General features: G+C 49.1%; 1 protein-coding gene across 1 annotated transcript in view; it reads left to right on the top strand.

Moving 5' to 3' along the window:
* DEPDC5 (DEP domain containing 5) overlaps positions 1 to 15,665 on the top strand; it is a 133,438-nt gene that overhangs the window by 22,764 nt on the left and 95,009 nt on the right. Inside the window, 4 exon segments of the mRNA XM_030219198.1 lie at positions 2,901 to 2,984; positions 3,084 to 3,133; positions 7,341 to 7,410; positions 7,575 to 7,653. Of these exon segments, the coding sequence (XP_030075058.1) occupies positions 2,901 to 2,984; positions 3,084 to 3,133; positions 7,341 to 7,410; positions 7,575 to 7,653 (283 nt within the window).

Below are 15,665 nucleotides of genomic sequence, written 5' to 3'. Positions count from 1 at the left end.
GCAAATGCATGCTAATGAGGTGATTTGCCAGTCATCCCCGACGCACAGAGGACAGTGTGCCAAACAAAGGCGCTCCTCCTGCTACTAACACTATGCCAGCTTGTTTTCCCATTATTGATTATACTAAAACCCAGGCCGCTCACCATAACATCACAAGGACCCGTCTCCAAGGAGCATACAATAAAAATGGGGGTCAGCATAAACAGACTGCCATGGATACTGTGGTTATTCTGACTACTATAAAGGCGGCAGGTAATCTATCCCTGCAAGAAACACAGATACAGTCAGAAGGGGGGCATTTGTAAGTGTGGGGGGTCATGCCTGGCACTCCCTCTTTGCGCTGCCTCTGTAGAAAGGATTTCATTGTTAGGCAGTTGTGCTGCTTGAATTTCTTTTATGCTCTTTTTATTCCAAGAATTGCTGTCTCAACTGTATCTTAAGGTAGGCAAGGCATACGTCCTCATCAGTGGGGCTTTGAATCCACAGTTAACTCTTCTACAGAAGTTCGTAGACTCAGCTGGTTCTGGATGCTACTAATTTGAGCAGGGACTGTCTCTGTGTCAGGTGTTCAGCGCTGCGTGCGTCTGGTAGCGCTATACAAATGCTAATAATAATAATAATAATTTCCTCTATCTTCCAACTAACGTTACTGGGATTGTGATAGAAAAAGTAACCAGGAAGCGTTCAAAAATGTATTGTGAAACAATATTTATAACCACACCGGGACGTGAGAGCAGCTGGACACCTCTTCCTTCTTCCTCCTCCCCCCTCTGGCATTCTGGCATGCGCACAAGAGCTGTGCTTAATGCACAACTCTTTCAGCGCATGCGTCAGACACTATCCTCTTGCTGAGCTCCCTAAGGCTTAACTCTATGAACGCACCTAAATTTGCATCTCAGTGTTGAGCATTAGGGAGTTTCTTTGCTGCGCTGATCCGGCAGTATTTTTCCGGCGCTGTTATATTGGCAACCTCTGCTAAACTTTAAAAAAAAGAGTTAAGAGATGAATGCAGCTTTCCCCACATAGAATGTTCTTGTAGTTTCAAGACAAAATCTGAGGATCTTTTTTTCCATCTTAAATCGCGTCACTTTATAGGCTACTTACCTGTGTTTCTTTCCTTTTTATTAAATGGTTTTTATTGCTGATGTGCCTTTGTGCTGCTATTTTGCATGTCCAAAAAGCATCCGACTGCTTGTAGTAATAGAAGATGAGCTTTTCACCAAAACTTCCTTGAATCAAAAAGCATCTTGTTATTCCCCTCACATTGGGGCTGCAGCGCTGATGCCTCTTTCCCCTGGCCGTGCAGGGCTCCCTCTTGTGCGCCTTACTTCCCAATGCTCAGCGCTAACAGCATGCGTGAAATTTGCATGCCATGAGCATTGGGAAGTTCTTTTGCAGTGCTGTTTAGGCAGTATTTCCCTGTGCTGTTTTGTACAGTGCTGGAGTTTTGAGCATGGGCCCCTAAGGGCCTGATATTCAAAAGGGTTTAACCGGGCAGGAGAGCTCCTGCCTAGTTAAAACACGCTGTGCAGGCCAGCTGCCAAAATTCAGCGGCACTTAACCTGGCAGTGCCGCTGAATATTGGCTCTAACCAGTCATGTCAAAACCAGGCAGCAAGGGGTAGTCCAGGCTAAAGTCAGAGGAGCTGAGAGTTGTGAGTGCCAGTGTCCAGTTAGCTAAGCGACCAGATAGGACTGCACAAAAGTTTGTCCTGATTTTGGTTGCTTAGCTGTGTTGGTGCTCGCACCTGCATAATTTCCAGAAAGAAGCATAAATATTCCTTTGCTCTCCCCTCCCCCCCAAACAAGTGCAAATTCCCTTATATGGAAGGCTGACCCATATCAGTGGTATTGCGAGACTGCCGCTAGAAGTTGGCTGTCATTTTGCATGTGGAGCTGGCATAGGCAGGAGCAATTGGAGTTCAATCCAGTCTGTTCTACCCCCCCCCCCCTCCCCATACCAAACCTGGTAGGCTTTGAAGGGCCTTCACAAGGAGGAGGCATGTGGAGGGAGGGCAGAAGGAGGCCAGGCCCTTGTTGTCAGGGGGGGGGCATCAGATCCCATTATGAGGGTCCTGGCTGAATATAGCTCAGGACTCGCATAAGTGATAGCGGCCAGCATGTATCTGGTCATACCCAGATATTCATGGCCTGTGTTCACACATGACCTGGCATTTATTATCCAGGTCTAATGTAGCAGTGATGGTAAGCGCTTAAACCACTGACCTCCACAGGCTGAATATTGACTGGCAAGAGTAATTCTGTTAGAAGGAGTCAGGTTTGAGCAGGCAGAAAGGCATATAAATGGCAGTAGTCTCAACACTTACATATGTAAGTGGCCTGTTATAGAGTATACGTCATGATTTCATGGTGTGTGCATGGATAGAGTTTGAATTAAGTGCGCTGGTGTATGCACAAATTATAGAATTCTGTCATTTTATGTGTGGACCTGCTGACATCTGGCTGTGAGCATTTACATGATGTAAGTGATCATGCTGTAATGACAAGTTTTCAATCATTTGTGCTAGTATTCTATTAAAAAGAGGAAAAAAAGTAGGCTCCTACTTTTTTTTTTCTTTTTAGAATAGGCTTAAATAGGCCCCATAACCAGCACCTATAGTGGGCACCTGTAATAGAATTACCCTTTAAATGGGCTATGAAAAATAGATCTACCTTTTTTATTGGTTACTTGTGACCCAGAGTGGCTAATGGTAAGATACAGGATGCTGGGTTTGATGAACCCTGGGCCCTAACTCAGCATGGCATTACCTATGATGTTATGACAGTCTTCTGAAAATTTGACACTAGAAGAAGGTAACAAATAATGGAGTTCTTCTTGCTGTTGTTGGATGGGGCAATTCTGGGCCCTGGCTCACTAGTCCTCTTCTTGTCCTCTTTCAGGATGTGACCCTTGACTTAGTGGAGCTGACCTTTAAGGACCAGTACATTGGACGTGGGGATATGTGGCGACTAAAGAAAAGTTTGGTGAGGCTGTTTGGAGTTCACCTTCTCTCTACTGTGGTAGAATGGGTGAGGGACTCTTAACATTGAGCATTCTCTGAACTCGGTGTCTTGCTCTCTCAGGTCAGCACGTGTGCCTACATCACACAGAAGGTGGACTTTTCTGGTATCCGGTGAGTGCTGATCATGCTCCCATTATGTGGTTTTTGATTCATGTTGACCTTGGTAGTTGCTTCCTCCTTGAAGCTCAATTAGAACAGGTCTCTGAACTATGGCAGCTTGAGATTTCATGAGCAACTACCTGTGATTTTTTTTAAATCTGTTTTTAACCCCATCCACCTTGATGACCATCCTCCGTTATGGGCCAAAAACCCTAACTTCAACTTCAGCTTTGGATTGGAGTTCCATGACTCCTAAGCCACACTTCTGTAGGGGGTCACTGTTATGTAGGGGGTCATTGACAGCTGCTGTCAATGCTGCCTTTCTGGCAGTCTCAGACCTGCAGTATATGATTAGGCATATAAAAGTGAAACGGAAGAGATTCAGCTTTGTTTCTGTGATCCCATTTGGGATCCCAACCCACATTTTAGGAATCGCTGATCTAGAAGGTTTCTATGTATTTTAACCCTTTGCAATTACATCGACTCAGTGTTACACATAATCCTTACTAACTTATCTTTGAGATTTGAAGCTTGGAGAAGTGTGTGTGTCTAAAATGAATCACATATGCTTATTTATTGTGATTGTTTTGAAATTGCAGAGTACAATTATCTCCACTTATGCATATATATTTCTGTTGTGATGCTGCTCTTTTGTGTGTTTGCATTTATTTAAAAAAAAGCCTTATCTCTTGTATGTAGCACTATACATATTTGTAAAAGGCTTATGGAGCCTTTTCCAGAATCCTTGCTTAGTTTTTTTTTTTTACATAGGTGACCCTAATCGCTGGGATGTCCAGGAACAGTCTCTGATGCAGGAGCCTTACGTATTCCCTTCAAGAGTGCTTAAATCCTTAGGGAATCCAGTCTAGAGCCAGAAACTGACCCAGTCTAGTATCCAATCCACAAAACAAACTACCAACGGTCTTCCCCAAAGATCCAATCCTTTGTAATCCACCAGAGAAATGCCTCTTAAATATTTGGAGCTGAAGGCAGTCGTTTTCTTTCAAATCACAACTTTAGAAGTGACACTGTAATGTTTAAACTTTGCCTTTCAACAGAAATGGTTAGTTTCCTCTGTTTATGGCCTAGGAACTTTCTTCACTGCTCCTCACAGTTAATTGAACATCACATGTTTTCCAAGTCCGTGCACTACAATCCTTCTCCCAAAAACTTAGATTAATGCTTAAACCCTTTCACACTGACACAGAACTAAACAAGTTGGTCCTGCATCTCATCACCACAGATTCAACCATTGTGGCCTCCCATGGCTGCAAATGTCAGAATTGTTCCTTAAAAATCAAAGCAAGTGCTTTCCACAGTCTCTCAGATTAGTCCATGGCAGTCTTCCTGTGGTTGTTCTCCTTCCTCAGTAAACGCCATGCTTTCTTCTAAGGGAAGCTCTGTGCTTCTGTTCCTCCTCTTCTCTCTGTTAGCATTTTCCTCAGCAATTGTAGGGTGGAGTGCCTCCACCCACATCTTCTTTTTGACACTTACATACTGTTTTGTTAACCAAGGAAACTGAGCACCATCTATACCCCTTCCAACCAGCCCACCTGTGCTTGGTCTAGCAGGGTATTGCATATCACTCCCTAAAATGAACATAGGAAACCCTCAACCCACTTGTATAGCTGATTCATCTTTCTTCTTGGCTGAGAAAGCAAAGTTGCTTACATGTAAACAGGAGGATAAATCGAGCACAGATACCCAGCTACCTTTCCCGGGAGCTGATTTCTAAGCTCCATTAGGCTGAGGAGACTTGTGAGGAAGTGCCACCAAAGGAGAGTAGATGGCATGGATATGCAGACTGGATAGACCATATGGTCTTTTATCTACCTCCTTTTTTTTATCTGTTTCTCCTTTATAGCCTTACAGCTGTTAAAGTTTCTTCGCATACCTTCTGGGCTAGCTTTTCATAGCATATAAGTTTCTTTTGATTCCAATATGCCCTTCAGGCTTAAGTTATTTCTTCTGGAGCAGTTTTCAAGGTCCTCAATTTCACCAGAGTTGCTTCATTACTTTTCCAAAGCTCCATTACTTTGGCCTTAAGCACTGTTATTTCTTCGCCATTCTCCTCTACTTTTATTTTCAACCTCCTCAACATGGTGACCCATTTCAGTATCTCAAGTGGCAAATTTTCCATCCAGGTGTATATATCTTTTCAAATATTCCCCATCTTACTGAATTATTTCTGCAGCACTGCTCATCCTGGTAGTTGATTGAGCACTATTACAGACCCTCGTGCTCCTGCTGCCTGATTTCCCGCTTCCACTGTGCCATCTGGCTTGGCTGCTGCCATCTTTTGCACTCAGGTGCTACTCCAGTTTGTTCCCTGTAAATGCAAATATTTTCAGGTCGACTGTTTGGCATTTTGCAGTCATTTGTTGCTTTCAGTTGCCAGGAGTTCTCTTAGCTGTGCGGAAGAAACATGCTTCACCTTCTGTTTGGAAAGACTGTCAGATAAAATTTATTTTCGTATAATAAGAGTACAAGCAGATCTGTAAGTAAAAGGGCGGAATTTCCTGTACCAGCCCAACCCCACCCCGCAAAACACACACACATTTTCAAAGCAGTCAGTTTTTATATCTTTTAGACAAACAAGAAGCCTTAGGCAGGTGTCCCCCCTTGTCAAGCTGCATTTCCAAGATAAAATACTGTTACTACCTCCTTAAGGGGGAAAGGGAAATGGGACTTGATATACCACCTTTCTGTGGTTTTTGCAACTATATTCAAAGCAATTTACATAGTATATTCAGGTACCTGGGGCAATGGAGTGTTATGTGACTTGCCCAGAGTCACAAGGAGCTACAGTGGGAATCGAACCCAGTCCCCCAGGATCAAAGTCCACTGCACTGACCACTAACTGAGCTTGTACTGCTATAATCGGGTCTAGGTCAGGGTATTGAGACGGAGGCACTCTCGCTTCTGATGTCAGGAGCAGCAGTAGTATCCAGCACCCAGTAGCTTAGACATACACCATCCTTTATATTGCTGAGCATTCTTTTGGGCCTACTAGTTTAGACTTCCAACACTAATTAGTTTGCTTTGAGCTATTCTCTTACGCCCCGATGATAAAAATTCCTGCGCTGTTCCGAATAGTGCTATAAAAATACCGCTGGAACAGCGAAGATCAACAATGCCCTAATGCTGAATGCTAATGAAATGCAAATGTAGTTGTACTCATAGCGTTGAGTATTTGGGAGTTCGGCGGGAGAATTGTGCTTGGTGCATGTGCAGAAGAGTTCCGCAGTAAGCTTGGCTCCTGTGCACATGTGCCTGATAAAAGCCGAACATAAAGGACACGTTGGCATCTGTTTTCTGCGGCCTAAATATAAGCTGCTTTTTTTTTTTTTTTTAGCTTGGACACTTATATTTAGATGCAGGAAACAGACACCAATGTGTGCTTTCGCTTGGATCTGCTGTTTTTCATGACCAGTGCTTAAGGGCTTGCACGGGATTCCTTCTGCTTCCAAAAGCATTTTACACAAAGAATCATGAGAGAAGCATGAGAAAATCCTCTCTTCTAGTACCCTAATGCCTGCTGTAACCTGGCGTTATTTTTTGCAGTGGTAAGGCAGTTTTGTTTCTGGTGCTCTTTTCTGAGCATTGGGGAGGAATACAAAATGACCTCATTAACATGAGCTTGACTACATTAGCATGCTACTTGCGCAGTTCATTTGCACACTCGTTTGTTCCCGCACTTCAGGCCTCGGAACATTCTGCGCAGGTAAATACAGGTACTAGTATGGCGCTAATGGCTTCTAGCACCTGTGTTTAATTTTGAGCATCGGGGTCTCAGGGCTTCACTGATCGCCAGGGTAACCGGAAGAGCTCGTCTAGGTGGCCATTTGGCTCAGTAATGTCACTTCCCTCTCAGAAACATTTGTTTAGGTTTCTCTGAGCTCTGAGAAAGTTGTCCATATTGATGATTCCACCCACTTGTGTGTTTGAATTATCCTGCTGTCTACAGAGAACCCCTGAGCCAAAATGAGCAGCTTTTCTTTCCTCTTTCTGTCATTTGTTCAACACTTTATCTTTTATTTTCCACTGCTCCCTACCTCCTCTTCCCCTTTGGGAGTCTCTGTTTCCATCCACCATCCCTTCTACCTTCTATGTAATGAATGCCTGAGCTCCCAGCAAGCTCCCAGCAAGTCTGCTCCAGGATTGGGGGTTGTCTTCCTTCATGTACTGAATTTTAACAGTACTTACTCTCTATTTGCAGGGCGCAGGTGGGAGAACTGTGGGTGAAGAGTGAGAAGGTGACCTGTGGTTATATCAGTGAGCATACCAGAGTAAGTCCTCATCTCCCTTTTAAGTAGTGGGGCTTGGAGGATATTTTAGCATCCCCTCCCTACTTGGCACCTCCGATTCCATTTTATCCATACATAATCTCATGGCTGTATCATACACATTGCCTTGGTCCCCTCCCCCTTGTAACTATTCTGTCTCTCTTCAGGTGGTATTTCGCTCAACCTCTGCCATGGTGTATATTTTCATTCAGATGAGTTGTGAGATGTGGGATTTTGACATTTATGGTAGGTACAGCAGCAGTGACATATGGGGATAATTGTTTTTGCTTCTTTTTGCATCTGGGTCTAGGATTTTTTTTTTTGTCACTTTGTAAAGTACTACTACTACTTATCATTTCTATAGCGCTACTAGACATATGCAGCGCTGTACACTTGAACAGTAGGTTCTAACTTGAGGAGCCATTATCCTCCTTTACTGCCTGTTCCAGCTTCACTCATTATTCATCTTTCCATCACTTCTGTCTCTCTTCTGTCCCCCTAGCCTCACTCATTTCCATTTTTTTCTCCTCACTATCCTGTCCCAGATTTATTTATGCTCAGCCAGCACTCCTCCCTAGCTTCACTCATTCTCTTCACTCCTCCCAGCTTCATTCAGTCTTCTTCCTCATTGTCTCACACACACAATCACTTATCAATCCCTAGCCATACTCAACTTTTAGTGGGATGTAGCTGATGGCGCATAGGCAGCAGAATGGGGTGGGCCACAGGTGTCATGGCAGGTTATGCTCCCCTGCCAATAGATGGAGACAGAGAAAAACTCCTGAAGCCCCATGCAAGCAGCCAGAGGGGGCAGATGGTGTTCACTCTGCTTCCCCCATCTAGACAGGGATCAAGGCTAGGTATCCTTTGAGCAATGGTCTTGAGGGGCTGTTTTCCCAGTACCTTCACTTCCAGGGAGATCCTCTTCTGGATTGATCCCTATGGATTCCCTGGAATTCTGGGCTGGGATCAAGGCCTGCCCAGGTAGAATGAGGAACAATCAGGCAGATGCTTTGTCAGCATGGTCTATATTTCTTGTTTTCTGCAGGCAAGCTTGGTAGAGTTTATTTAAAATTTAAAAAAAGTCTGAGGCAGACTGGTTCTGGGCTGCAACTTCAGAAAGCCTTGATCAGAGAGCCTCTGCGAATAATAACTCTTTCCACTGATAGCTCTGAGATGGGGAAGCAATGTGCAGATTGTATGACTCACCAATTGGGTTTGGGTTGGAGTGTGACTGTGTAGTGCACAGGAGTATCAAGGTGGGGGGGTGGACAGAATCCCTAAGGCTGAGAGATGTGGCTGTCGCTGGCTGAGTCTGCAACCCAGAACCATGTAGTTCGGAGGAAATCTGGGTAGAGCACCCACAGCATCCCTCCTTTTTTTTACAGTCACCCACAGCATCCCCCCCCCCCCTTTTTACAGTCCCTCCTTCCCCCACACATAGCATTCCCTTTTTTTGCAGCCCCTCCCACAGCATCCCTTTTTTCTTTTTTTTTTTAACAGTCACCCACAGCATCCCCCCTTTCCATATCATCATGCTGATCAATCCATAGACTGGTGGGTTGTGTCCATCTACCAGCAGGTGGAGATAGAGAGCAATCCTTTTGCCTCCCTATATGTGGTCATGTGCTGCCTGAAACTCCTCAGTATGTTCTCTATCTCAGCAGGTGGTGGTCACACACAGCAGCAGCTCTGGCTAGGTCTCCAAGCCTAATCTTTAGGTTTTGTTGAGTACCTGGGGTTGAGGGCTCTTCTTGAGCAAGTGCAAACCTGGTGGCGCCAGGTCCCTCCTTTTCTCCCCCCTCCCGCTGGCTCCGTTAAAAAAAAAAAAATTTTGGACGTCCTTAAGGGCGTTTATTTCGACGTTTATTTAAACGTTTATTGCAGCTACTCACTGGGACACCAGGTCGTTACAGCTCGGAGCGAGAAGCAGGTAATTTTTACCTTTTTATAGCGGGCAGGGGGTTCCCCGATTGATCTCCGCGTGGCCTATGGCGTCGGAGGGCGAGGGCGCGAAGAATCGCTCCCCGGACCGCGTGTGCGCTTCTAGCGGGGATGCGGGGGTTTTAAAGTCTGATTCGCCCTTGTTGGGTGTCAGTTTGGAGGCCGGTCAGTGTCCCGGGTCTTCCTCCGGCGCGGCGGTTTTTCCCGCCATAAACGCCCATCCCCCGCTGCTCGCCTCAGCCATCTTGGCCGGCCACTCTGCTCGGACGGCTTCTTCTTGGGCCGCCCTTGAGCTGGGAGACGTTCATGCCATGGCCGCCCTTGATTTGGGCGACGGCAAAAAAGCGGCTAAAGTTAAGCGCCGTTCTTCCCGCGCGGCTCCTTCGCGGAGTGTCGCGCCGGACGCCATCTTGGATGCGCAGCATGTTGCTCCCTCGCTCTTGCGAGCGCCGGTTGAGGGTGCGTCTAGGGCTGTGGCCCAGGCTGCTGAAATACACAGTCTGGGGGGTTTCTCCCCCGAGTTTATTTTGCTGCTGCATCAGGCCTTCCTTATGCAAAACGCTGCCCCTTTTCCCTTGTCCGATAACGGGGTTGAGGCCCCCGGAAGTAAACGCCCTTGGGTGGATTCCCAGGCCTTAGAGGACGCTGTTTCCTCTGATGTAGATGAGGGCAGCGTATCTGAGTTCTCTCAACGGTCCTTTGGGGATTCCTTGGAGGAGACGGATTCCCGCTCGGATGGAGCGGATGACCCCTCTGCAGCGCGGATCTTTCGCTCAGAGGATTTGCCCAACCTGTTACTGCAGGCCATGAGCATTTTGAAGATTTCCTCGCCAGAGGACGTCTCTCCCTCAGCCCCTGTTGGCTCTGCCATTATGCTGGGGACGAAGCGCCCGCCTAGAACCTTCCACGTGCATGATGCCATGCACACCTTAATTTCGGCTCAATGGGATGTCCCGGAAGCGAGCCTCAAAGTGGCTAGGGCTATGTCCCGCCTCTATCCTTTGCCTGAAAGTGAACGTGAGGTCTTTATTTGGCCTACCGTGGATTCTTTAATCACTGCGGTGACTAAGAAAACGGCGTTGCTGGTGGAAGGTGGCACGGCACTAAAGGACGCCCAAGACAGAAGATTGGAAGCGGCTTTAAGGTCGTCCTTCGAGGCGGCTGCCTTAAGTTTGCAGGCCTCAGTTTGCGGCTCCTATGTGGCCAGGACGTGCCTGACGATGGTGCAGCGGGCTTCCCCCTCGGATCCTTCCTTGAGGGCTGACTGGCCGGCCCTGGAATCGGGCTTGGCTTATTTGGCAGACTTACTGTATGATGTCTTGAGAGCCTCGGCTAAAGGCATGGCTCAGACAGTCTCTGCGCGGCGCTGGCTTTGGCTGAAACATTGGTCTGCGGACCACGCCTCTAAGTCCCGCCTGGCTAAGTTGCCTTTTAAAGGCAAGCTGCTCTTTGGGGTCGAGCTGGACAAAATCGTGACCGATCTCGGCACGTCTAAGGGCAAGAGGTTACCAGAGGTCAGGGCTCGGGCCAGTGCTCGCCCCGGTATCTCCAGAGGACGGTTTCAGGAAGCCCGTCGGTACCGCCCGGGCAAGTCGGGCTCCTCTGCCCCCTCTTCCTTCAGAAGGAACTTCTCCCCCAAGCAGCATTCCTTTCGCAGAGACCGCCGTCCCGGAGGTACGCCCTCCGGTCCTCCCCCAGGGTCTCGTACCCAATGACGGGGTCCTGGTCCATGGCCCAGTGCAGATTGGAGGATGCCTGTCCTCGTTTCTGGGCGAGTGGACCAGAGTAACTTCAGACGCTTGGGTGCTGGAAGTCATCAGAGACGGCTACAAGTTAGAGTTCTGCCGACCCTTAAGAGACGGGTTTGTACTCTCTCCCTGCAAGTCTCCGGTCAAAGCTGTGGCAGTGCAGCAGACCTTGGACAACCTGATACGCCTGGGTGCGGTCGTTCCGGTGCCAGAAAGTCAGATTGGCAAGGGACGTTACTCCATTTACTTTGTGGTACCAAAGAAAGGAGGTTCTGTCCGGCCTATCCTCGACCTCAAAGGGGTCAATCGGGCCTTGAAAGTGCGGCACTTTCGCATGGAGACTCTCCGCTCTGTTATAGCGGCAGTGAAGGCAGGAGAGTTCTTGGCTTCCTTGGACATCAAGGAAGCGTACCTGCATATTCCCATCTGGCCTCCTCATCAACGCTTTCTGCGTTTTGCAGTCCTGGGCCGACACTTCCAGTTCAGAGCCCTCCCTTTCGGGTTGGCTACTGCTCCGCGGACCTTCTGCAAAGTAATGGTGGTCATCGCAGCCTTCCTGCGAAAGGAAGGAGTACAAGTCCATCCTTATCTGGACGACTGGTTGATCCGAGCCCCCTCTTATGCAGAGTGCGGCAAAGCTGTGGACCGGGTGGTTGCTCTTTTGAGCTCCCTGGGGTGGATCATCAACTGGGAGAAGAGCCAGCTGCGCCCGACTCAGTCCCTGGAGTATCTGGGAGTTCGATTCGACACCCAAGTGGGCAGAGTGTTCCTGCCGGACAATCGGATTGTCAAACTTCAGGCTCAGGTGGACCAGTTCCTAGTAGCCTCTCCGCTTCGGGCTTGGGACTGTGTGCAGCTGTTGGGCTCTATGACGGCCACGATGGAAGTAGTGCCCTGGGCCAGGGCTCATATGAGACCACTACAACACTCTCTACTGCAGCGCTGGACTCCGATGTCGGAGGATTATGCTGTGCGCCTTCCCTTGGACCCAGCAGTGCGCAAGGCGCTGAGCTGGTGGCTGAAGACAGACAAGTTGTCTGCAGGAATGCCTCTGGTGACCCCGGAGTGGATTGTCGTCACGACGGACGCCTCTTTGTCGGGCTGGGGAGCCCACTGCTTGGGAAGGACAGCGCAGGGGCTCTGGTCTCCTGCAGAGGCAAAGTGGTCTATCAACCTCCTGGAACTCAGAGCCATTCGGTTGGCGCTTTTGGAGTTCATCCTGGTACTGGCGTTGAAGCCAGTACGGGTCCTGTCGGACAATGCCACGGCTGTGGCCTATGTCAACCGCCAGGGAGGTACCAAGAGCGCCCCTCTAGCCAAGGAGGCCATGAATCTATGCCAGTGGGCGGAAGCGAACCTGGAACAGCTGTCAGCGGCCCACATTGCCGGAGTCATGAATGTCAAGGCGGACTTTCTCAGTCGCCATACCTTGGATCCCGGAGAGTGGCAGCTATCTGCTCAGGCGTTCTTGGACATCACAAAGCGCTGGGGCCAGCCGAGCCTAGATCTGATGGCGTCACCGGCCAATTGCCAAGTGCCGCGCTTTTTCAGCAGAGGACGGGACCCTCGATCCCTGGGAGTAGATGCTCTTCTCCAACAGTGGCCGACACAGGAGCTTCTCTATGTGTTCCCGCCCTGGCCCATGTTGGGCAGGGTGCTAGACCGGGTGGCAAAGCATCCGGGCCGGATAATCCTGGTGGGTCCGGACTGGCCCAGACGTCCCTGGTATGCGGACTTGATCAGGCTCTCAGTCGACGATCCTCTGCGGCTGCCAGTGGAGCAGGGCCTGTTACATCAGGGTCCCGTGGTGATGGAGGATCCCTCCCCCTTTGGTCTTATGGCCTGGCTATTGAGCGGCAGCGTCTGAGAAAGAAGGGCTTCTCAGACAAGGTCATCGCCACTATGCTGAGAGCGAGGAAGCGCTCTACTTCTACTGCTTACGCCAGGGTTTGGCGTACCTTTGCAGCGTGGTGTGAAGCAGGCTCACTTTCTCCCTTCACTGCTCCAATTTCTTCAGTGTTGGCGTTCCTGCAAGAAGGTCTGGAGAAAGGCCTGTCGCTCAGTTCCCTTAAAGTCCAGGTAACGGCTCTGGCTTGCTTCAGGGGCCGCCTGAAGGGTGCTTCCCTGGCTTCGCAGCCAGATGTGGTGCGCTTTCTCAAGGGAGTTAATCACCTGCGCCCTCCTCTGCACTCAGTGGTGCCTGCGTGGAATCTCAACCTGGTGCTAAGAGCCTTGCAGAAGCCGCCTTTTGAACCCTTGTCTAGGGCATCTCTGAAAGACCTGACGTTGAAAGCAGTCTTTTTGGTGGCTATCACTTCAGCCAGAAGAGTTTCCGAGCTCCAGGCACTCTCGTGTCGAGAGCCTTTTCTGCAGTTCACTGAGGCAGGAGGGACTATTCGCACAGTGCCTTCCTTCCTGCCCAAGATTGTTTCTCGCTTCCATGTGAATCAGCAGCTCTGTCTCCCTTCCTTTCGTAGGGAGGACTACCCAGAGGAATACTCGGCTCTCAAATATCTGGATGTGAGACGAGTCATCATCAGATACTTGGAAGTGACCAATGATTTCCGGAAATCGGATCATCTGTTTGTCCTGTTTGCAGGTCCTCGTAAGGGTCTGCAGGCTTCTAAGCCTACAGTGGCAAGATGGGTCAAGGAGGCCATTGCAGCGGCTTATGTGGCCGCGGGGAAGGTGCCGCCTATCCAGCTGAAGGCTCACTCCACTAGAGCTCAGGCGGTCTCGATGGCAGAGGCCGGGTCCGTGTCCTTGGAAGAGATTTGCAAGGCGGCAACTTGGGCATCGGCCCATACCTTCTCCAGGCATTACCGCTTGGCTGTGGCTGCTCGGGCGGAGGCCCGGTTTGGAGCTTCAGTGTTGCGGTCAGGGATTTCAATGTCCCGCCCTGGGTGAGTACTGCTTCGGTACATCCCACCAGTCTATGGATTGATCAGCATGATGATATGGAAGGTAAAATTATGTATCATACCTGATAATTTTCTTTCCATTAATCATAGCTGATCAATCCATAGTCCCTCCCAGATATCTGTATTGTTTATATTCTGGTTGCATTTCAGGTTCAAGTTTAGTCTTCAATTCCTGTTCAGGAGGACTTCGTGTTCAAGTTTTTCAATGGATTCTTCAAGAGTTGAGACGAATTTGTGTTACAGTGAGCTGCTGCATTCCTCTCTCCTCCGTTTTACGGGGCTGGATTGAGACATAAATTCTGCCGGCGCTCCCTCCCGCTTCGTGCGGCTGTAGGGCAGCTTTGTACCCCTCCCGCTTCGGCGGTGTTAGGGTCAGTCAGCTCCTCCCGCGGTTGCGGTTGCAGGATAAGCCAGATCCCCCCCGCATCGGCGGGTGTGGTGTCCCTCCCCCGCTCCGCGGGGATGAGCTGGACGGATTCCCCTCCCCCACTTGTGTGGGGATGAGCTGGGTTAATTCCCCTCCCCCGTTTCGGCGGTGGTGAGCTGGGCAGAGTGTCCCTTTGTGGGTGTAATTCTCTAAGTGCTGAGTCCTGCGGATGGAGCTTGGATATCGACATACTGAGGAGTTTCCGGCAGCACATGACCACATATAGGGAGGCAAAAGGATTGCTCTCTATCTCCACCTGCTGGTAGATGGACACAACCCACCAGTCTATGGATTGATCAGCTATGATTAATGGAAAGAAAATTATCAGGTATGATACATAATTTTACCTTTTTTTACATCCCCTCCAGCCACCCCTTTATCCATAATGTAGGAGGAGCTGCACCAGTAGAACCTCTTCAGGGGCAGGAAAGAACCCCACTCTTTCCTGCCCTGCTACTGCTGCTTTCTCTCTGGTGCCGTGGTTTTTCCAAATGACCGCCGAGACTTCAAGCAGTAGTCTCACGAGATTACCGCTTGAAGTCTCGGTGGCCATTTGGAAAAAGCACAGCACCAGTGAGAGAGCAGTAGGGCAGGAAAGAGGGGGTTCATTCCTGCCCCCAAAAAGACCACCTAGAATACCAGGGCGTGCTGTGGTCAGGTAGTGGGTAGTGGGGTTGGACAGTGGCGGCAGCAGCAGTGGGCGGGGGGTTAGGCATCGTCGGGTGGCAGCGAAGGAGGGGCCGGGTGAGTGAGTGGGCAGAAGAGAGTGTAGAAAACAGGCGACCGCAGGTGTGGGTTTCAAGCAGCAGCATCAGGCTAGGGGAGAACACAGATTCTACACAGAAATATTGAATTCTGTGCATCTGCGCTCTGTAGATGGGGGAGTTAGAAGAAATAAGATGGGGGAGTTAGAATATATTGCACTAAATGAAAAATTAGATATAATAGGCATCTCTGAGACCTGGTGGAAGGAGGATAACCAGTGGGACACTGTCATACCGGGGTACAAATTATATCGTAGTGATAGGGTGAATCGGATTGGTGGAGGGGTAGCATTGTATATTAACGAGAGCCTTGAATCAAATAGATTGAAAATTCTGCAGGAAGCAAAACACTCCTTGGAATCACTGTGGATTGAAATTCCATGTGCAAAGGGGAAAAGGATAGTGATAGGAGTGTACTACCGTCCGCCTGGCCAGGACGAACAGACGGATGCGG

The sequence above is a fragment of the Microcaecilia unicolor genome, chromosome 11 (assembly GCF_901765095.1).
Source record: "Microcaecilia unicolor chromosome 11, aMicUni1.1, whole genome shotgun sequence".
Classification (NCBI taxonomy): Eukaryota; Metazoa; Chordata; class Amphibia; order Gymnophiona; family Siphonopidae; genus Microcaecilia; species Microcaecilia unicolor.
Note: the sequence above shows the minus strand (reverse complement) of the source record. Positions and strands in the feature narration are given on the sequence as shown.